Source organism: Neovison vison, chromosome 1 (assembly GCF_020171115.1).
Source record: "Neovison vison isolate M4711 chromosome 1, ASM_NN_V1, whole genome shotgun sequence".
NCBI classification, from domain to species: Eukaryota; Metazoa; Chordata; class Mammalia; order Carnivora; family Mustelidae; genus Neogale; species Neogale vison.
Genome location: NC_058091.1, coordinates 268,919,665 through 268,941,125, shown reverse-complemented (window position 1 = coordinate 268,941,125; position 21,461 = coordinate 268,919,665). Strand labels below are relative to the sequence as shown.

The following is a 21,461-nucleotide window of genomic DNA, read 5'->3' as shown; positions in this document are numbered from 1 at the left end:
TGCTTTCTAGCTGGAGAGATTTACAGGCAGGGAAAATATTTCCTGACCTCTTGATGTTTGTAGGACCCAAAGGTGACAGTTACCTAATCTTTCTAGGTTGGCAGAGTCTTGTCCTTCTTGAGGAGGGAAAAAAGCAGCCAACCTGGAGGCGAAAAAAAGAAGTAAAGTGCTTGGTACCTTTTATAAAGGTACAAAAGTAGATGTGGTCTAGAAGAAAGGGCATTGAATTGGGAGTCAAGATATCCGCTTTCTGCCCTTAGCTCAGCCACCAGCTGGCCACGTGACTTTGAAAGAACGTTTTTCACTTCTCAGTAACCCTGTGCCCTCCTTAGAAAAACAGCAAAAATAACACCTGTCCTCTCGAAACTGCAGGGTGATTGCGACTGAGGAAATCAATATGAAAGACCTATAGAGTTGAGATGCTAGAGCTGAGATAATAGTAGTCCCCTCCTTTTTTTTTAAATAGAATTGTGGCAATGTTTGATTCATCCATTCACCACGTTAAAAAGAGGCCACCCTCCTGCTAACATTTCCCAAGGGCTTACTTTCTGCCTGCTATTGGGCAGCATTCCACATTCTGTAATGTTATATAATCCCCAGAATAAATCATTGAAGGCAGGGACCATTATTAATTATTGCCCTTTTAAAGGTAAGGAAGCCGAGACTTGAGAGGTTAAGTAATACACTTACGGTTATGTAGCTAGTAGGTGGCAGATGACAGATTTGAACCCATGCTATAGTTAGCCCGGTATTCCACTTCAGTAAAAAGATCTTGTTATTTTTCCTTTTCCTTCCAGAAAGTCAAATAGGAAATGACAATGCAGATCTTTTTTGCTTCTAGATCTTTTGCTGGGTTTAGGGTGTGGTTAGTCAGCACCTGTGTTCCCCAAGCCAGGTTCTCCTGGCACCCACCTGGCATTTTGGGGGCCTACCCCTTCTTGCTCGGGCTCCATCAGCCATGTCGGCCAGGGTGCCCCTAAAGCCCTTCTCCAAAGCAGATTGCCTTGGAGCCCGGTGCTGTTAGTCCTCGGTGAAACCAGGCCACTGCGTTCGAGCTCGTTAGAGAGATGCTGAATTTAAATCGGCTGTGAATGCCCCACCCTGAGAGGCCGCAGCTGTGCCTGGTAAAGCGACACTCCCAGAACACTGTTCGTTTTTAAATATTTTTATGAATTTGTCTTCCAAATTGGCAAAGTGGCCACGTGTTCATTGACTGGATATAAAGACTTACTCTCCTTTGGAAGATTGCAAAATAGGCAGGATACTTGAGCCAGAAAGCAAGTCCTTATTTTCATGTGTATTGCTTAAAATTTCCAGAATGTCTTTTTTTTCTTTCTGATTGATTTGGAGTTGGCAATCACTTATAGCCCTTGAGTTAAAAATGTCTGATTTCCTTCTCCTTGAGACAGTGAATGATCTACAAACAAACACAGGAATCCATTAGAGAAGCTGCATTTACAAGGAGAAAAGAACGGTTGCATTAACAGAAATAAAGACTCCTAATTTACTGGCTGGTAGGCTGTTCACTTACTGATTCTCTTCGAGGGAAGTGCAGGGGTGTTATTGTGTTAAAGAGAAAACCTTAGGGTTATTCTGGTAGATGAGTTATTTTGAAGTGTGTGAAGTCCAGAAGAAACCCAGGGTGTAGGAGGAAGGTGAAGGGAAAGATCATGGCAAGTGAGAGTCAGGGAAGGTGAAGGAAGGGGAGATCAGTTCGAGCTGGTGGTGTATACACCAAGCCTGAGGATTTGACAAACATTCTGAAACATGTGGCATTGAATAGAAAGATACAATAAATCCCTGTGTAAGCATCACACAGCATTAACAGTTACTAGTTCACAGTTGTTTCCTCTGTTACTCACTTTTTCCCTCTCTAATATTTGGAAGCAAACCCCTGTATCATTTTATGCATATTTTAGTAGATATTTTTAAAAGGTGCAAACTCTTTTAAAATATAACCTTGATATTATTTTCACATCCGAAAAATAATAGCACGTTTCCTTAATACAATCAAGAACCCAGTCACTCTTAAATGTTCCAGTTTCCTTATATACGATTTTCTTCTGATGGCTTGTTTCAAAGAGGATCCAAACAAGGGGACACACTGTGGCAGTCTGTTAGTCCCCTATCAGCGATGGCTTCCCCTGGATCTCTTGTTTTCACCCCAACGGAATTTATGTGACACTGAGTCATTCGTCCTGCATAGTTTCCCATAGATTATATTTTACTGATTACATCACTGTGGCATATTCTAACGTGTTCTTCTGTCCTGCTCATTTACTATCAATGGGTGTCAAGGACTTGATTGGGTCCAGTGTTTGCTTTGGGTCCAGCATTCTTTGTAAGGCGATGGTGTGCTCTTCTATCAGGAGGCACATGATGTCTGATTGTCTTTCACTTAGGGATGTTAGCGGTGGATGATCATCTGTGCCTATATCCATTTGAGGAGTTAGAAATATAGGGAATTTTTTTTTTTAAGATTTTATTTATTTGACAGAGAGAATGAGAGAGAGAGAGAGAGAGAGAACACAAACAGGCGGAGCAGCAGAGGGAGAGGGAGAAACAGGCCCTCTGCTGAGCAGGGAGCCCAATGTGGGGCTCAATCCTAGGACCTGGGGATCATGACCTGAGCTGAGGGCAGATGCTTAACTGACTGAGCCACCCAGGGATAATTTATTTGTCAGTATTTCTGGAAAAAAAAAAAAAAGAACTTCTCTATCTCTAGAGATGAACATTCCTCTTGTTTACCCAGTGGTCAGTGTGTATAGGAAAGGCATGTTAAATGTTTGCTTCTTTGCTTTTTTGTGCCTACTTTCAACATAAAGGTGGTTCACTGGCATCCTCCAGCAGTAACAAAGTAATTTAAAAAGACAACATTTTAGTAAGTGTCCTTATGATTTCATGGATTTACACATATTTTATATTGCTTCCGTTGTACTGAGTTATACTAACTGATGCTCTCACAGTGCCCCTTCGTTGGCCAGTGGATGCTGCCTCCAGTTGGCTCCTGGGTCCCTTGGACATACCACAGGAGTCCTAGATAGAGAGCTGCTGCTTTGCTTTCTGCTCTGACAACTTGTTCTAAGCCTTTCTTATATATTTTCTGTCCCAGACCTGGACTGAGCTATTTCTCCAATATATTGGTTCTTTTAGCAGGAAATAGTATTTGCAGACCAAAGCCAGGCAGTAAAAGTGCTCATTGCTCATGGGTTGGTCATTGTGTCCTTGTCTTTTACATGCACAGAGCTAGGAGATAAACACATACCCATACATACAAACATGTGTGTATATGGTATATTTAAAGTCAAAACATGTGATGACTTCCTACTGATACCCCAAATTCATATTCATAGTTGACTTGGTTTTGTATGTCCTTTCTCTCATCAAAAATACCAATTCTTAGCACCATCAGGAATGATAGAGCATTCCACAATCACTAATTTGTCTTACCTTACAGTGCATTCAAACGTTCTCACTGCCACAGTTAACCATTTTTATGAAAAAAAGCTCGAGATATTTTATTGCAACTCTTCATCATTCTTAAGCTATCTTCTGCCAGAAATTTCTGAGTTTTAAAATCACTTGGAGGGGCGCCTGGGTGGCTCAGTGGGTTAAAGCCTCTGATTTTGGCTCAGGTCATGAACCCAGGGTCCTGGGATCGAACCCAGGGTCCTGGGATCGAGCCCTGCATCCAGCTTTCTAGTCAGTGGGGAGCCTGCTTCCTTTCCTCTCTCTGCCTGCTTGTGATCTTTCTCAAATAAATAAATAAAATCTTAAGAAAATATCACGTGGAATAGGTTCTTTCTGTGTAGTTATGCCGAAAACTAATACACATACACATTAATTTGTTTTATCTTACTTTTGCGGGGTAGTGGTTGTTTTTTTGTTTGTTTGTTTGTTTGTTTGTTTTTGAGATTTTATGTATTTATTTAACCAAAAGATAGCACAAGTAGGGGAACAGCAGGCAGAGGGAGGGGGAGAAGTAGACTCTCCCCCAAGCAGGGCACTGGAGGTGGGGCTGATTCCAGGACCCTGCCATCATGACCTGAGGCAAAAGCAGCCACTTAACTGACAGAGCCACCCGGAGTGGTTGCTTTTTAAATTTAAAAATATTTTATAATTATATAAAATATATGGTTTCAAAGTCAAATCTACAAAATGGGTTATTTTCAAAGCAATCGTGCCTCTATCAGTACCCATTTAACCAGATTCCTGCTTATCCTTCTTCCCCAGGGATGGCCAGATTTTAAAATTAGATGGTTGATCTTCCACTGTTTGTTTTTTAATGTGTGTGTGCATGTATACATCACTCCTTTCTTAGATAAATGACAATGTATTGTACACAGCATATCCTGGAGATCACCCCAGACTTGGCGTGTACAGATGGATTCCTCATTCCTATTTACTGCTGCCTAGTATCTCGCTGTGTGGCGGCACATGGTCTATTCAGACAATCTTCTGTTGAGGCGTGTTTGCATTTTGCACACTTTTGCTACTGCAGGTAGTGCCCCGGGGAATAGTCTGGTGCAAACGTCTTTGCATTTTTATCGACGTGTCTCTAGGGTAGTTCCCTAGAAGTGATTACTGGTCAAACAGTGAAATGCTTATATGAGTTCGTTAGGTATTGCCAGATTTCCTTGCTTGTGCTCTTTCACATCCTTACTAAGGTCCTAGGGATGGAGCCCAAGCCTTTTATTATTAAAAAGCCATGCCTGTGCTGGGTGTCTGGGTGACTCAGCAGGTTAAGCATCTGGCTCTTGATTTTGGCTTAGGTCATGATGTTGGGGTCATAAGATTGAGCCCCACATCAGGCTCTGTGCTCTGTGTGGAGTCTGCTTGATATTCTCTCTCTACCTATCACTCTATCCCTCCCACCATCAATAAATGAATAAATAAATCTTTAAAAAAAATGCTGTGCCTGTAGTACTTTGGCATAAGCACCAACAATTGAAAAGACTTAGCACAGGGCCCGTGGGTGGCTCAGTCGGTTAAGTGTCTGCCTCCGGTTCAGGTCATGATCTTGCGGTCCTGAGATCTAGTCAGGACCCCGGGATCAGGCTTCCCTGTCAGCGGAAAGCCTACTTCTCCCTTTCCCTCTGCCTGCCTCTTCCCCGTGCTTCTACTCTTTCTGTTTCTGTCAAATAAAAAAAAGCAAATTTTTTTTTTTTCAAGAGAAGACCTAGCATGGAGATGGACCTCTTGTCAGTACATACAGACTTGCAATATGAATCTCAGCACTTGGAAGGAAACCCCAGATCTGGAGCTGGAGACATCTAGATTCCAGCCCCAGCCCCACACTTTTCAGCACTTGACCTTGTGAAATTACTTCGGTTCTGAGCTTCTGTTGGCTCTTCTGTAAAATGGGAATAATCATAGCACCTACCTTTGTAGGGTCCATGCAAAATTAAAATAGGGGAGTGCTTGGCAGAGCATAAAGGGTAAAGATATGTTGGTTTTATTATTATTACTACTACTACTACTGCTACTACTATTATTATTTTAATGAATGAAGAAGGTTCTTAGGGCTTTGGTGCTTGTAGATCATTATGCTCTATAAAATTATTAGTCCTTCCTATAAAATGAACATAATACTAATGTAAGAAGGGAGACAATTTTTTGTGTGTTGGTTGGCAAATGGTTTTGCTGTAGAACTGGATACCACACTTCGAATTCAGGGGAGAGAACAGGAAGAAGCGTAGGTATGGAGAGGACCTAAAACCACCCCCATGAGGCTGAGTGCCTGCAGAGAACAGAGGGGAAGTCACTTCTGGGCTCCTCAAGCCCTCCTTGGCTATGGCCTTTGCTGTTGTCCCAGGCATGATGGGGAGGTGTGCTAGAAGACTCAGTGATGGGTGCAGCAACACTAGCTGCTCGGCTCTGACCTGCCCTCCCAGCCATGGGTGGGAAGGAGACACTGGTTTGGGGCAGCATGACCTGGGGTACACTCTGCAGCCCCTATACCCAGCTGTCATGTCCGTGACCCTTCTCTGCCCTTGTGTTGGACACCACATTTCCTGACAAGCAATCAAGACACATTTTCTGACACTTCAGAACTCGAGTCTGCAAGCCTGTCTCACACTTGCCTGAGATTGGGGAAGGGAGGGGTGCTCAGACCGTCAGCACAGTGGGCTTTCTGTTGGTTTCTTTATCCAAGTGTGCTAAAGGGGCAGCTCGCTGTTACTATTAATCGTATGAAACTCAGTTTTTAGACTTTCGTTCACCTAGTCTGCTCTTTGTTTTGTTCTTTGCTTCATTTATTTCAGCTTTTGTAATGATCAGTGCCTTCACTCTTATTTCTTTGGGTTGATTTCTTATTTTAGATTTTTTTTTAAAGATTTTATTTATTTATTTGACAGACAGAGATGACAAGTAGGCAGAGAGGCAGGCAGAGAGAGAGAGGAGGAAGCAGGCTCCCTGCAGAGCAGAGAGCCCAGTGTGGATCCCAGGACCCTGGGATCATGACCTGAGCTGAAGGCAGAGGCTTTAACCCACTGAGCCACCCAGGTGCCCCCTTTTTTTTAGATTTTTGAGTGAAAATTAGGTTCATTTAGTTTTACTTTCTTATTTTCTGCTAAATGCATTTAAAACGTTATGTTCTCTTTCAGTCCTAAATGGTTTATAATTTCTATTTGAATTCCTCTTTAACGACGAATGGCCTTGAGGTATTTTTTACAGATCTTCATAGGTAGGGGTGTTTTTTAGGCTGCAATCTGCATTTTTGATTTTTAATCGTACTCATGGTAATCAGTGAATGTGACCTCTAGGATGTCATGTTTGGGGGAACTCCTGAGAACCTGTTCTACGGCCTAAATCATGATCTTTTTTTATCAGCGTCTCACAGAGGCTTTGAAAAAAATGAGTATTCTGTTTGCTGGGGGCTGAGTTCTTAAAATAGTAGTTAGCTCGGCCTGGGTAAGTAAGCACGTCTTCAGATTCCCTTTAGCCTCACTGCCCGATGCAGCTCTCATCAAAGCCACCGCACTCCGTCAGGGTCCAAGACACAAAAATATCCATTTTTAGGACTGATTTGTTTGGTGTGCCTCACAAAACCCCTCCAGGCCAAGGAAGATCATGGCACTTCCATTTTTGCAAATAAGGTTACGCATGCTAGAGTCTGAATTCTTTCAGTTCTGGCTTACTTGGCCTGTAAAACGTAGGCCCTGGTTTCAAGTGGAGAATCGTGGCTTCTCCCGCATGAGTGTTGGTGCTGTGCAGTGATTCAGGTGCGGACCGGCTGCATATCCTCAGAAGTAGCTGAAGCTGGGGGCCGCTGGGCCTTCATCACGGTGCTTGTCTGGGCGTCCCATGACTGGGCCGAGCCTTCCCTCCTCATCGGTTCTGTGGCCAAAATACCACCCGCTGTGTTGATCACAGGGGGTTGCGGGGTGGCCCCGTCCAGACATAGATGTTCCAAAAGAAAAAAAAAACAGCACAGGATTTTGCAAACTGCAAAGAGATAGTCAACTATCAGGCATCTGTTGCAAACACTTTGTGAAGAAGGAGTGCGTGGAAGTGGTCTCAGTGAGTGTAAACCCTCTTTCTTCTCTGGAAGGAGCCCCCCCAGGGGGAGGCTGAGAGACCCTTGGAGGCCCCTGACGTCCCTCTCCGACAGCGCAGAACGGGGCAACCGCAGCCATGACCACCCACGTGACCCTGGAGGACGCCCTGTCCAACGTGGACCTGCTGGAGGAGCTGCCCCTCCCCGACCAGCAGCCGTGCATCGAGCCGCCGCCGTCCTCCATCATGTACCAGGTCTGCTTGCCCGGAGCCCCGGGCGTCCCCCGAGGGCTTGCCCTGAAGGCCCGGGGAGGGGGTCTGGCTGCCTCTGAAAGGTGAAAGGTCCCGAGCTGATGGAGTCCCTCGCGCCCTGCCGGAGCTGAGGATGAGGAATAGATTAGCTCGTAAACGTACACCAGGGCTGTTCTCCTCCCCCGGGAAGGCTTGTTGATCCGCTCTGACCCCAAATACCTTCCCGGCGGTTCCTGCTGCGGCACCAACCAAGGATTTGGCAGCTCTCATTTCATGAATTAAATATTACAATTTAGAAACCCCTGGAGCCTGCCTGGGTAATTACTTTTCCGTCATGTATGTGAGAAGAGCTTTCAGCTCCCCATAGCAGCTAATGGCTCAGGGAAGCCAGTCACCATTGTTTGCCTTTGCCTGAGCTTGTGACAAACCATGATCAGATTGCTTAAAACCATGGCTGATCCCCTCCTCACCTTAGGGCAAGCTGGGAAGGGCATCGGTGTAGCTAGAGTCAGCCTCGCAAACAGCCCCTCGTCTGGGCATGCTGGTTGAGTATGCCACGTGAGGAAAGAATAAGTTACACAGATTTTTAGCTGTGTTTGACCTTTTGTAGGTTCTGGGGCTGCAAACTGAGACTAAATATGAATGCATAATATATCTGTAATTTCGTTCAGTAGTTAGATTTTATTAAGCACAAACTTCGCTGAAGGGTCAAGTCACAAACTTGGCTTATTCACGTTTTCTAACCCAGGTTGAATTTTTGATTACGTAAGTATGTTTTTTATTATAAGCAATACAGAAGAGTATAACACATAAAAATCACCCTGTAACTGTGACTACACAAACCACACACACACACACACATGCCACCCCTTTTTACTATATGTATGATATAAATATATATCATACATAGATAGAGATATTTTTAACCAAAAAGGAAACCATACTACATATATTGGTCTATGATTTGGCTTTTTTAACTTAAAATTTATTAGGGTTATTTTTCCATGACAACACTGCAATGCCACCATTTTATTTTTAACCACGACCTAGTACTTTAAAGTCCATCGTATGGATATACTATGACTTATTTAGCCTTTTGCTGTTAATGGACATTTGGACAGTTTCCAGTTTTTTCTGTCACAAAAAATGCCACAGTTATCGTCCTTGTACGTAAGCATCTGCAGCCTCAGGTGAGTGTTTATGCAACTGCCGGATGAAAGCGATGCCCATCTTGACATTCAGCAGCTAGTTAGGTTTCTGAAGTTTACCCATTTACTTCCAAGTCTCAGGCAACCTGGGGAAGCAGGTGCGGGCCCCGTCTCGCCGGCGCCTGCCCAGTGTGAGTGAGTCAGAGTGGGATTTTCTTGGGGGAAGATCAGAGGACGATGTGGAGATAGGTTTCCACAGAGACCTGTGGCATTGGTTGGCAGCGATTTGGACTCATTTTTGGACACCTAGCCACCTTGGACTTGTTTTCCAACAAACGTTTCTGTCCTCTAATTCCTACAGGCTAACTTTGACACAAACTTCGAGGACAGGAATGCATTTGTCACAGGCATTGCAAGGTACATTGAGCAGGCTACGGTCCATTCCAGCATGGTAAGTTGCCTCGATCCTGCCAGCACTGGAGGGAGGGGCAGGTGCTCGGCTCTCCTGGGAGCTGCCTGCCTCAGTCAGACCCGTCTCCATAAGCCCTTTCTTATCCCCTGCCCCACCCTCTCCCAGGGCCCGGGGCACGCTGTTCCCGTCTTCCAGCTTTGCAAGCCCTACTCACCTGTAGGGCCCCATCTGACCCTACTCTTCCCGTTGCTGAACTTCTGGAGCAGTGTAGGCTAACATATGATCAGATCCTGCCTTGTCTTATACTCTACAGGTTACTTTCTGGCTGGGTGGACATTTCTCTCTTGACCAAAGCAGAAGATTTCTCAGAATGAAGAGATGATGGTTGTAGAATAATATGTTATTGACCCAAAGAAGTTGGTGGTCTGAGGGGGGGGATGGTCAGATAGGTCTGTACCTGACCCATCTGTGAGGAAGCCCCCTCTTTCCTCTTGGGCTTTCATTGATGTTATTCTCCAGCAGCCCTGGAATTTGAAGCATTCCAGAATCCTCCTTCTGAGGCTTCGTCTGCAGCTCACTGCACCTCACTGTACCAGTTATATGCTAAAGCCTGGACTTACCGTCCCTGACCCCATCCATTTAATAAATACGGTGTACCTGGTTCCTGCAGAGACTGTGCTAGATGTTGGAAGGGGATGTCCAAGGACAAGTAGGGACCAGTCTTGATTCTCAGTGAGGCAAGTGGGAAATAGACAAGTTTTCCCTTTATTGAACACTTTTTGTGTAGAGAGTTTATTTATTTTAAAATTTTTAAAAATTCCGGTGTAGTTAGCATACACGGTTATCTTAGTGTCAGGTGTACAATCCTGTGATTCAGCGCTTCTGTACATGACTCGGGGGTCATCCTCTCCGTCCCATTCCACCCAGCCCCCACCCACCTCCTCTCTGGTAACCATCAGTTTGTTCTCTGTAGTTAAGAGTCTGGTTTTTGGTTTGTCTCTTTTTTTTTCCTCTTTGTTTGCTTATTTTATTTCTTAAATTCCACATATGAGTGAAATTATATGGTATTTGTCTTTCTCGGACTGACTTACTTTGCTTAGCATTTTAGTCTCTAGATCTCTGTAGGTCCATCCACATTGTTGCAAATGGCCAGATTTCATTCTTTTTTGGTGGCTGAATATTCCGTTGTATATCTCTACCACATCTTCTTTATCCATTCATCTATCAGTGGGCACAAAGGTGGCATCCATCTTTTGGCCATTGTAAATAATGCTGCAATAAACAGGTCCATATATCCTTTCAAATTAATGTTCTTGTACTATTTTTAATTTGGGGGAGACTTCCAAATGGACTTCCACCGTGGCTGCACCGGTTTGCATTCCCACCAACAGAGTGCAACAGGACTCCTTGTTCTCTACATCCTCGCCAACACCTGATGTTTCTTTTGCTTTTGATTTTAGCCATTTTGACAGATATGAGGTGATATCTTATCATGGTTTTGATTTGCACTTCCCTGATGTTTTGTCTTTTTGGACACATTTTCATGTGTCTGTTGGCCTGTCTGTATATCTTCTTTGGAGAGATGTCTGTTCGTAAGTTATGTTTTGGATATTATAACTGCACTGTTTGAGTCAGTTTTCACCTCTACCCTGTGAGATAAGCTTTATCACAATACCCATTTCACAGACAGGGAGAACCAGAGTCCAGAAAATTTAAGTAAATTACTCAAGGTCCCACCACTGAGAAGTGATGTTGCCAAATGCAGGTCTGTCTGACTACAAAACCCATGTTCTGGATTACTCTGCAGGCAAATAGAAAATGCACAAATTCAAAGGTAATTGACATGGTAAAAGTTTAAAGCTCTTTGTTTTTGAAGGGTCCTTGAGAGGGTCAGAGAAATCTTGATGAAAGAAGGGGCTTTTGAATAGGGCCTGATATACTCTATGTATAGACACACACACACATTTCAACCATATGTAAGATGACTTAAAATGTATAAGATATTCTCATACATGATATCATTGGAGCCTTATAACAGCCCTGTGACTTGCAAAGGGATCATTACATCCATTTTAGAGATGAGAAAACTGAGACCTGGAGAAGTGAACAAGCAAGTTGCTCATGATCCCACAACTAGTAAATCACAGGGTGGAACCTGGGATCCAGGCTTTTGATTCCGAGTCCTGATCTCTTTCCACGCATCTCTGCTGTCCCACATAGTTGGAACTTATCTGTCAGAGATGAGGTGGGGAAAACATCGTCGGTGGTGGAAACAGCTGGAGGAAAGACACAGACAGAGGTTCTCAGAGACTCCCGGGGTTCGGGTGTCTCTGCGCATGCACATATACGATGTCCCTTTCTGTGCCTAAATTCCCTTTCCTGAGCCACACACTGGAATTGCCTTGAGAGCATTAAAAACTATTGGGGCCTTGGCTCCTCCCCCAGGAATAAGGGTTTGGCTCTGGTGGGGCGTGGCCTGGGCATCAGGAGTGAACTGGTGATTGGGGCCAAGTCGACCTGAGAAAACTGGTGACACTTTCAAGGTAAAAGGTGAGCCCAGGCAGAGCCAGGACCAGGACTTACGTCTTCCTGAGGCCCCACTTAGGGCTCTTTCTGCCACACCGTCCTGACCCCTGTCCTCCAGGCATACAGTAGATCTGGTGGATGGGCACTGAAATACCCACAGGGCAGAGTCTACACTGTTCTCATTTGCTGCCCTGTTCACCGCACGCAGCATGGAGCCTGGGACCCCGACCACTTAGTAAAGCGTTCACGGAGTGAAAGTCAGACTCTTCCCCCTGCTGGTGGGCTGTGTGATGCTATCCCTTCCCATTTTTGATCTCTGTTCTGAAGCAGGAGCAGCAGGAGACCCACAGGCTTGATCTTGGTGCTCTCTGGTCCCAAGGACAACATGTTACTGATTTTAAAGGGGGTCCAAATTAAGAATTGAAAGTATGGCTCCTCATCGACATTTGCCATGGAAAACAAAATTATAAGAAGTAATAAATTCCAAATTCAATCTTGTGCTAAGGAGATATTATGAAGTAGATGTGATACATGGAATACAAAAATTAGGCTCATTAAAAAAAATTTTTTTTAACGATTTTGTTTATTTATTTGATAGACAGAGATCACAAGCAGGCAGAGAGGCAGGCAGAGAGAGAGGAGGAGGAAGCAGGCTCCCTGCTGAGCAGAGAGCCCCACTTGGGGCTCGATCCCAAGACCTGAGCCGAAGGCAGAGGCTTAACCCTCTGAGCCACGCAGGTGCCCCCCCCCAAAATTTTTTTAATAAAAAAAGTTAGGTTCATTTTTCTATCAGCACAGACATTTACAAGAGAGATTGTCTCGCGATGCCATTTTTATTGCTTTTTTTGTCAACTTCATACAGCATCAAATTCACCATTTAAAGGGTATAATTCAGTGGGTTTTAGTGTATTTACAATGTCATACAAACATCACTGCCATTTTATTTCTGTCACCACAAAAAGAAACCCCAAGCCCATTAGCCGTCACTCCTAAGTCCTATCTCTCCCCATCCCCCAATCTGCTTTCTGTTTCTGTGGATCTGTCTGTGCTGAGCAGCTCCTCTGAATGAATCACGCGCCAGGTGGCCTTTGGGGCCTGGCAGAAGGTTCTCCGCATTGATCCACGCCGCGGCCCATATCAGCACTTCCCTCCCACCTACAGACCAGCACTGCTGTTTTCTGTGGCTGTGCCACCCCATGTTTATCCACGAAGCAGTCAGTGGCCCTTTGGCTAGTTCCCACCTCTTGGTGTGAGGAGAGCGCTTCTGTGAACAAGGGTGCACATCTCTGTGTGGCCGTGTGTTTTCATTTGTCTTGGACGTATGTACCTAGCAGTGGAATGGCTGGGTCACGTGGTGACTCCGTGTTGCACTCTTTGAGAAAGTGCCGGACTCCTCTTTTTTTCCTAGAAATACTCTTACTTCCCTTTATGGACCACCTGACGTGGTGTGTGTGTGTGTGTGTGTGTGTGTGTGTGTGATTTAATTTTCATGAAATCCTTGGAGGTTGTCCTTGTCATTATCATTAAACAGATGCTAAATGGAGAATTCTAGGTTAACTGACTTCTTAACGATCAAAGGACCAAGAAGTGATGCCACTGGGATTTGAGCCCAGCTATGTAGAACCTGGGTTTAGGGCTCTTAGCTCTTGGCGAGGTGAGGGGAGTTGTCACTCTTTTTTTCGGATTCGTTTTCCGTGCTCTTACCGGTTTTGCCATCTGCTGGGAATTATTTAAAAAAAATGGAGCTTAATCATTTTCCTGATTCTGGAATAGTAGCATGGCCTCTTATAAAAGGGCGACCTCGTACTCTGTCATATGAAGAGTGAAAGCCCCTGTGTGTCCAGCCCCACGGAGAGCTCACTTGTTAGCTTCATGCCTGTTGTACCAAAGTATTTTTCAGTACACAGCAGTACACTTTCATAATTATTACTCTTTGTTTTTTTTAACCTACCGGCTGTACATACTATTTTGCTACTTGCTTATTTTCTTGCTCACAGTATACCGAGACAACTTTTGATCTGCCGCCTTTTTTCTAAGGTGTTTGCCCATCTTTGAAAAATGCGACCAGTTGGTAGCTCCCTGGGGTGTCTGAGAAGGCTCCCTGAAGCCGGGGCTTCTTAAACCTAAGGGTGTACTTTGGAATACAGATTCTAATTCCATGGCCCAGGGTGAGGCTAAGAGTCTGCATGTCTCCTCCGCTTCCCAGGTCTCCTCGATGCTGCTAGTCCCCCAGCCACTGTGAGGCGTTGAGGCTCTGGGGGGCCCTGAAGGAGCCTTCTGTCACCAGCATAATTTCTCCCTGCTGAGGGCATGTTTTGCTTTCCAGAATGAAATGCTGGAGGAAGGGCACGAGTATGCGGTCATGCTTTACACCTGGCGCAGCTGTTCCCGGGCCATCCCGCAGGTGAGCCTGTCCTTGCTCGGTGGCTCTCTGGGGCCGTCCGCTTCAGCCCCAGCCAGAGAGCTGAGCTTTTCCAGCTGACGGGGAGTGAGGCAGGGCCTGGTAGTCAAAGGAGCTTGCTCAAGACATGTGGAGAGCTTCCCATACCACTGATGACAACTTAAAAAATATTTGTTCAATTTATTTCAAGATCAGTATGGACTGCCTGTGCGACACCCAAACCATGGCCCAAAGGTATAAAGTAAAAAGCAAGACATCCGCATCTCCTCAACCCCACCACCCAAACCCACCTCCCACCAAAGCATAATCACTATGGATAGTTTGCTGCATATTCCTCTGGATCTTTTTCCTTGAAATCACGACTGTTCCTACAAATGTTATTGTAAATGATCATTGACTTATATTTATAAATGTATGTTGTTTATACTTATATTATTCTGCCATTTGCTTTTTTCCACTTAATTCCTTTTTAGTAACTTTTTTGTGTTGACTCATGTAGCTATTGTATTTACCGTAATTATCAACATCATATAGTTCATGGGTCCATTATAACAAAATGAACAAACCACGGGTGTGCAAAGTAAACAGAAGCTATTCCTCTCTCTTCCTCCTAACCTTAGTCCCCAGAGGTAACTTCTTATTAACAGTTTGCTTTGAACTCTTTCAGATTTTCTATGCCTCTATTATATACGGACACACAAACACACACACAGTTTTGTTTTGTGTTTTGTTTAACAAACATGCAGTTCAATTACCCTGCGCGTCCTGCCGGTTTTTTCACCTGTCAGTTTATGGTAGCAATCTCTCCATGTCACTTCTAGCTTCCCATGTTCCTTCTAGCAGCTTTATGATGATATCATATGAATATATCATACTTTATCCACTTAATCATCGACTGGTGGGTATTTACCTTCCTGCTACCATTTTAAGGATTCCTAAGCAACGGTGTGGAGAATGTCCTCATTCTTATCCTTCGCTCACTGTTCAATTTCACCTGACCAGTTAGCAGTCTTGTGTGTGCAGGCTATGAAACAGCTTCCATGAGATTCCGATATGTTGAAAACCAATGGACAGAAAAAATGGGTTTCTGGATGGGGCCAGGCATGGCCAGGGGGCCTCACGCCGTGTGCACACAGAGCAGTGGCTGGCACATTGTTCTCTGCTTAGATGCTGGTGGGCTGCAGTGGGTGAGGAGTGGGGGAAAGGCTGAAGGAGAGAGACCTTGTAGACGAGGGTGGGTGTGTAAACAGCTCAAGGTCAGGGCACTGAACAGATTGAAGAGGAGTGGGGTTTGATCTCAGAACCAGCTGGTTTCTTTCCCACAGCCAGGGTCTGGGGAGCAGTTCTGCTCTTGGTCAGACCCATCAGACAGGGCTCCCCCAGCCCCCTACTCACTAGGGTGATCACTGCATGTATCATCCTAAATGAGGTGCAGAAGGGCTCTGTTAATAAGACGACAGATGTGAATCAGAACTGCCTTGGCAAAGGAGGGTGTGTGATCCCCCTCTCTCCCCGCAGGTGAAATGCAATGAGCAGCCCAACCGGGTCGAGATCTATGAGAAGACAGTGGAGGTGCTGGAGCCGGAGGTCACCAAGCTCATGAAGTTCATGTACTTTCAGGTGAGGGTAAGGGTGGGTCTGAATCAGAAGACTAAGAGAGGCGTGGCTCTGCCAGCTGCTGGGGCGTGGATTTTTGACCCAGCTTATTTACCTTACCCACCGAGCAGATACCCCTTGTGTGCTCCTGACACACCCCTCAGTGAGCAAGATAGACAAGCCTCCCTCTGTCCACGTGATTTACGTCTTAGGGAGCCCATGAGTGTGTTTCGGGAGGAGGAGAGACTGCCAGTAAAAAACACACAATCCTTTTTAGGGTGTAGTCAGTGCTGTGAGTAAAACCAAATTAAAAAATCCTAAGTCAGGGGTGGAGGGTGTCTATGACCTGGGGCAGCTGTGGGGATGGCCTTTGCACTGAACTCTGTAGGTGACAATCATCTGGCGTGTGGTGACCAGAGAAAGAAGGTTTCAGGCAGAAGGAACTGCAAAGGCAAAGGTCCTGGGGCCTGAAGGGGCATGGCATGTTTGAGAAATAACGGGCAACCAGGGCGCCGCAGTGAGTAGGGTGGTTGGTGGAAGGTGACCCGGGGAGGTAGAAAGGACCCGATCACTAGGACACTCTAGGCCGGGAGGTCAGACATGAAAAGATTACGTGCATTTCACTCAGGCCTCATAGAAACCCCTGTGTCCTCGTGACACACGATCTGGTTTGAGGTTTTGCAGCACTGTTCTGGCCCCTGTGTGGGAAATGGATCGGAGGTGGGGAGACAGCTGCAGATGCAGAAGGTGGGAGGGGAGAGAAGAGTGACAGTAGGGATGCCAGCTGGGAAGCCAGGAAGAGGAAATCATTTCAGGAGGAAAAGAGAAAAGAGCGCCGTGGGGCCTCCATGAATGGAAGGCAAGAGGGCAGGCTGCTTAAACAGGAATGGCCAAGGGAGAATCAAGCAGAGTGGTTGGTTCCGACAGTCATGTCGGACCCTGTGCGGGAATGCAGGCTGAAGACTTCGAGGCTGGTCTGCACCCTGGGGCGGGAGTCGTGGCACACACTCTGTGCCCTCCACACGTTCCACGGAAGAGCTGAGCGTCATCAGGAGCCTCGCAGACCCTGGCCGGGTGTCCAGCCCGCGCCCAGCTCTGCCCAGGTCTCTGGGGGCAGGAGATGGGAATGGTTGGGGAGGGCGCACACGCGTGCAGCCCAGGCAGGAAAGCTGCCTCCGAGGCAGAGAAACTCAAGGTTCTGCACACTGTCCCTGTGAGCCTGTGTGTTCTGTAACATCTACCCCTTCGGCTCTCTCACACTGGAAATCATGCCTCATCCCCGGTGTGTGGGGGGATAAAGGAGTTCTCTGTGGAGAGCCAGATGGAGCCCTGGTTGCAGAGTAGGTGTGACAAATGGCTGCTGCTGTGACTAGCATCATGGCCCTGCCCTCAGGGGCCTGGTCTCTTCAGGAAGGCAGGCCCAAGAGAGAACTATCCAGACGCTGACTGAGTGCTAAATGAGGGGGGGGGGTCTTCCGACAAAGAATTTAGAGAAGGGAGGATCTGGAGTAATCTAGAACTATATTGTTGAACACAGTAGCCATTAGCCATATGGGACGATCTACGTGAAAATGAAATAAAGTTCAGGTCCCCCAGCACACTAGCCATGAGGTGAGAAGGGCTTAGGAGCCACATGTGATGAGTAGCTTCCATATTGGACAGTGCAGTTATGAAACATTTCCATCATTGTGGAAAGTTCCACTGGACCTGGACTCGAAGGAGAGAGGATGGCTCGTCTGGGCTTTGGAGGAGGGGAATGACTGACTGGGACAGGGTATCCCATGTCCATGGAGTGAAGTTCACATACCAGGAGGGATTTCTCTCCTTCTCCCCTCCCCCTCTTCTTCCTCTACTTCCTCCTCTCTCTGTGTCTCTCTCTGAATTGCTGCTTTAGCCTATTTTTGTTATTGGTCAGCTGCTTTTTTTGGTAACAGATTTTTTGAGATGTAATTCATATACCATACAATTTATCCTTTAAATTGGACAATTCAACCATTTTTTATTCATATATTCACAGGGTTGTGCATCCACCACCACGATCAGTCATAGAACACTCTCACCGCCCCCAAAAAATCTCATCCTTTTTAGCTACCATCCCATTATACCCTCCCCTCCCCCTCTCCAGCTCTAGGTAACCACAAATCTGTCTCACGTCTGTATGGAGTTGCCTCTTCTGAACATTGCATATAAATGAAATCACAGAATAATGTGATTTTTGGTGACAGACTTGTTTCACTCAGCATATTGTTTTCAAGATCCATCCGTGTTGTAACATGTACCAAAATATATGACAAAATCCTAAGCTACTGTATGGATCTGCCACATTTTATTTACATATTTATTAGTTAATAGACATTAAGGTTATATCCACTTTGGGATTATTTATGAACAAGGCAACTGTGAATATTCATGTATATATTTTGGGATAGACATATTTTCATTTCTTTTAACTATTCTCCTTGCTTCTATCTTTGCCCCCTACTGTGGATTCTCACCACAGCAGCTATTGTGATCCTCTTACAGTATAATTCAGACCATGTTATCCTTGACTCACTGAGTGTAGAGACTTGAGCCCTCACAAAGTCCTGTGAGAGCCAGTGGCCCTGGTCCCTCTGTGCCTCCAGTTTCTTCCTTCTGCTCACTTCACTTCAACCACTGGCTTCTTGCTCATTCTTCAAACATGTCAGGGATACTTCTACCTCAGGGCCTTTGCACTGGGCACTCATGCTGTCCAGAATGCACTTCCTTCAGTTATCCCTGTCTTTCTCCTCTTCTTTCAAACTCTTTTTCTATAAGTCGCCTCTGCATGATTTCTTCTCTAATCTTCCTACTAAAGTGTACAGCTCTCCCTGCCCTCCCTATCCCCCTTTCCTGCTTTATTTTTTTCCACAGTGCATATCACATTCTGACACAGAGTATTTGTTTTGTCTTCTGCCTTCACTCACATATAAGCACTTTAGGGCAGGGTTTGTTGTTGTTGTTGTTTTTGTTGTTTCTGTTTTGTTCTCTACTTTCCTGGAGTACCTAGAATGGTTCCTGGCACGTAGCAGATGCTCAATAAATACAATTTACTGGCTGCATAAGCCTCTCTCTATGAGTGTGTCTCTCACTCTTGGTCCCTACCCTACCCTGTCTGGTGCCTGACACTGTCCTAGGTGCTGGGATACAAAAAATGAATAAGACATAATGTTGCTCAGCAAAGGCATAGTGAATGAATTCCTTGGTTTGACTCACTTGGCTGCAGGTCCCAGGCTCCCCTCTCCAAAGGAGCTCTGGATTTAGGGGCGCCGCTAAGAAAGATCTCCTGGCAGATCTGACTCTCTCTAAATGTCCACACTCTGACCAGAGCCCCAGAGGAGGGAGTCTTGATCCTCCTCTCCACCCAGAGCATCTCGAGCGCCTTCCGAGCGCCTTCCAGGCCGCCTGTCCTTACCCGCTGCCCCTCCCCCCGCAGCGCAAGGCCATCGAGCGGTTCTGCAGTGAGGTGAAGCGGCTGTGCCATGCCGAGCGCAGGAAGGACTTCGTCTCCGAGGCCTACCTCCTGACCCTGGGCAAGTTCATCAACATGTTTGCCGTCTTGGATGAACTAAAGAATATGAAGTGCAGCGTCAAGAACGACCACTCTGCCTATAAGAGGTCAGGGCACCCTCCCCGCCCCTCCTCCTGCAGAGCCGGCCTGGGGGAGGCAGAGCCTGGAGCTCTTCTGCCGGGCTCCTCCTCCAGAACCCAACCAGCCATTCCCCGCCACGGCTGGGGGCGGGCTCTCTGTTTTCGTGTTCGGTCTCAAAACCGGGTCAGTCTCATTTTCCCCGACCTATAGTGGTTTCCCATGCAGCTTGGGACCAGAAAAATAATCGTAAGATGGTCACATCGGTCATTTCCTGCAAGATTCAGAAAGCCAATTCACACTGTTTCTGTAAAAGAAGGAACTGGATTAGCCCCCGGAATGGAACGGTTTCACTCTATCTGGATCCAGATCCTCAGGTGATGCTGGTCCAGTTCCCGCTACCCCTTGGCTCAGCCTTCCCTGAGAGCAGCTTCATTCACAGGCAGGCCTGTGCCCTGGGGTGGTGGCTGGTGGCTGGTGGCTGATGGCTGGCGGCTTCCCTCTGACCAGCGTGGCAGCCCCAGCTCCCAAGGAAAGAAGGGGCACTTCTTTCAAGTACTTTTGCCAAAGTCCCATGGAGGATTGTCCTGGCTCTGGTCTGGGTGGTGTGTGGAGCCCTCCCTCGGTTACTGCCGGGAGTGGGGGCTCCAAGGGGCAGGTGCTGGCCAGCGTCAGCTGAAAGAAGGACTGAGTGGGTCAGGGACTGTCACTCTCCAGAAATTAGGATACAGCCACGCAGAAGGTGGCAGTGGGCATTCGAAAGCAACAGATACTTTTCCTGCATGTTGCTGAGGCTCACGTGAGCCCTGCAATGTCTGGAGACGTGTCTTAGGAAGGCTTTTCTGTGTCACTGATGAAGAGGGCTCCTCCTCCTTGAATCACATCCTTCTGGGCCTCCAAGGTAACTGGAGAAACCTGGCAACAGACCGATTCCCACCATTTTCTCCTCCCAAGGGAACTGTATAACCCCGGGGTGCATGTCCGCAGGCAGAGCCCCTTCTCCAGCCTGGTTCAGAAACGGCCGCTTTCACAAAGATTTCGCAGACAGCACACATGGCATACATAGTATCTCCCATGTCCCTCCCCACCGCCCTTCCATTTCTCCCCATTTGGGCTACTCTTTGCATTATGGTCCCAAGTGACACACTCACCAACCACCTGAGCAAGGCGTGTCTATGCTCTCACAGTTGGCCACAACTCAGGACACACCACCACCAGGCTAGGCTGGAACAGCGCAGGGTGCCGTGTGGTTCCCCCTTTGGGCCCTGTGTATGTTCCCCATGCCCACCATCCCTTCACCTCCAATCCTGTTAGGTGGAATAGACTTCTGTTTCCACGCAGTGCTTTGCTTTAGAAACTTGGAGGTTTTCTGTAAATAACATAATCCACGCAAAACCAACACACCCTGCCTGGGATTCCTCTCCATGACCACTTGCGGTTTCAGGACAGGTTACAGCCCAGCACGAGGGTGCTCGTTTCACTCTGTCTTGTCACCTCTGGCTGGTTGATGGGATGCTAGTTGCCCGTAAACTTGCTGGGTTGGACCTATTCTTGCCTCTTAATTGTAGGTGCCCTTAATATAGGGTGTACATAGCCCCAGACGAAATGACTCCAGAACACACTCTCCTTTGATGTCAGAGTCACCTGTGATATTCAGAGCTCCCTAACCCCAGGGGGCGGTGGAACTCTGGCTTAGGTGGAAGTGGGAGCCCCTGAGGCTTGGCTTGGGCGGGTTATGTCTGAGCATTCCTCTCCATGGCACCATGTACAGGGCAGCCCAGTTCCTGAGGAAGATGGCGGACCCTCAGTCTATCCAGGAGTCACAGAACCTTTCCATGTTCCTGGCCAACCACAACAGGATCACCCAGGTGATGGCACGTCCCTTGTTCATCTGGGCCTGGGGTCTCAGGACATAGGCAGGGGCCTGACGATTGAGGGACCACGAGCAGGGAAGCCCAGTCCAGATGAGCATCCCCACTTTCCTACTCGTGAGTTAGCAGACATAATTCTCCTCTCCCAAGC

The 21,461-nt window shown here is 46.7% G+C and overlaps 1 protein-coding gene across 2 annotated transcripts in view; it reads left to right on the top strand.

Annotated features, from left to right (window-relative positions):
- The window catches only part of CYFIP2 (cytoplasmic FMR1 interacting protein 2), a 125,825-nt gene that overhangs the window by 13,355 nt on the left and 91,009 nt on the right, over nt 1-21,461 (top strand). Inside the window, exons 2-7 of one of the 2 annotated variants that reach the window (XM_044230560.1) lie at nt 7,553-7,752; nt 9,259-9,348; nt 14,162-14,239; nt 15,755-15,856; nt 19,287-19,468; nt 21,211-21,307. In XM_044230560.1, the coding sequence (XP_044086495.1) occupies nt 7,636-7,752; nt 9,259-9,348; nt 14,162-14,239; nt 15,755-15,856; nt 19,287-19,468; nt 21,211-21,307 (666 nt within the window). In that variant the 5' untranslated portion in view covers nt 7,553-7,635. Of the gene's footprint in view, nt 1-7,552; nt 7,753-9,258; nt 9,349-14,161; nt 14,240-15,754; nt 15,857-19,286; nt 19,469-21,210; nt 21,308-21,461 lie in introns of those variants that run through there. The other variant, XM_044230570.1, reaches the window with a different exon arrangement.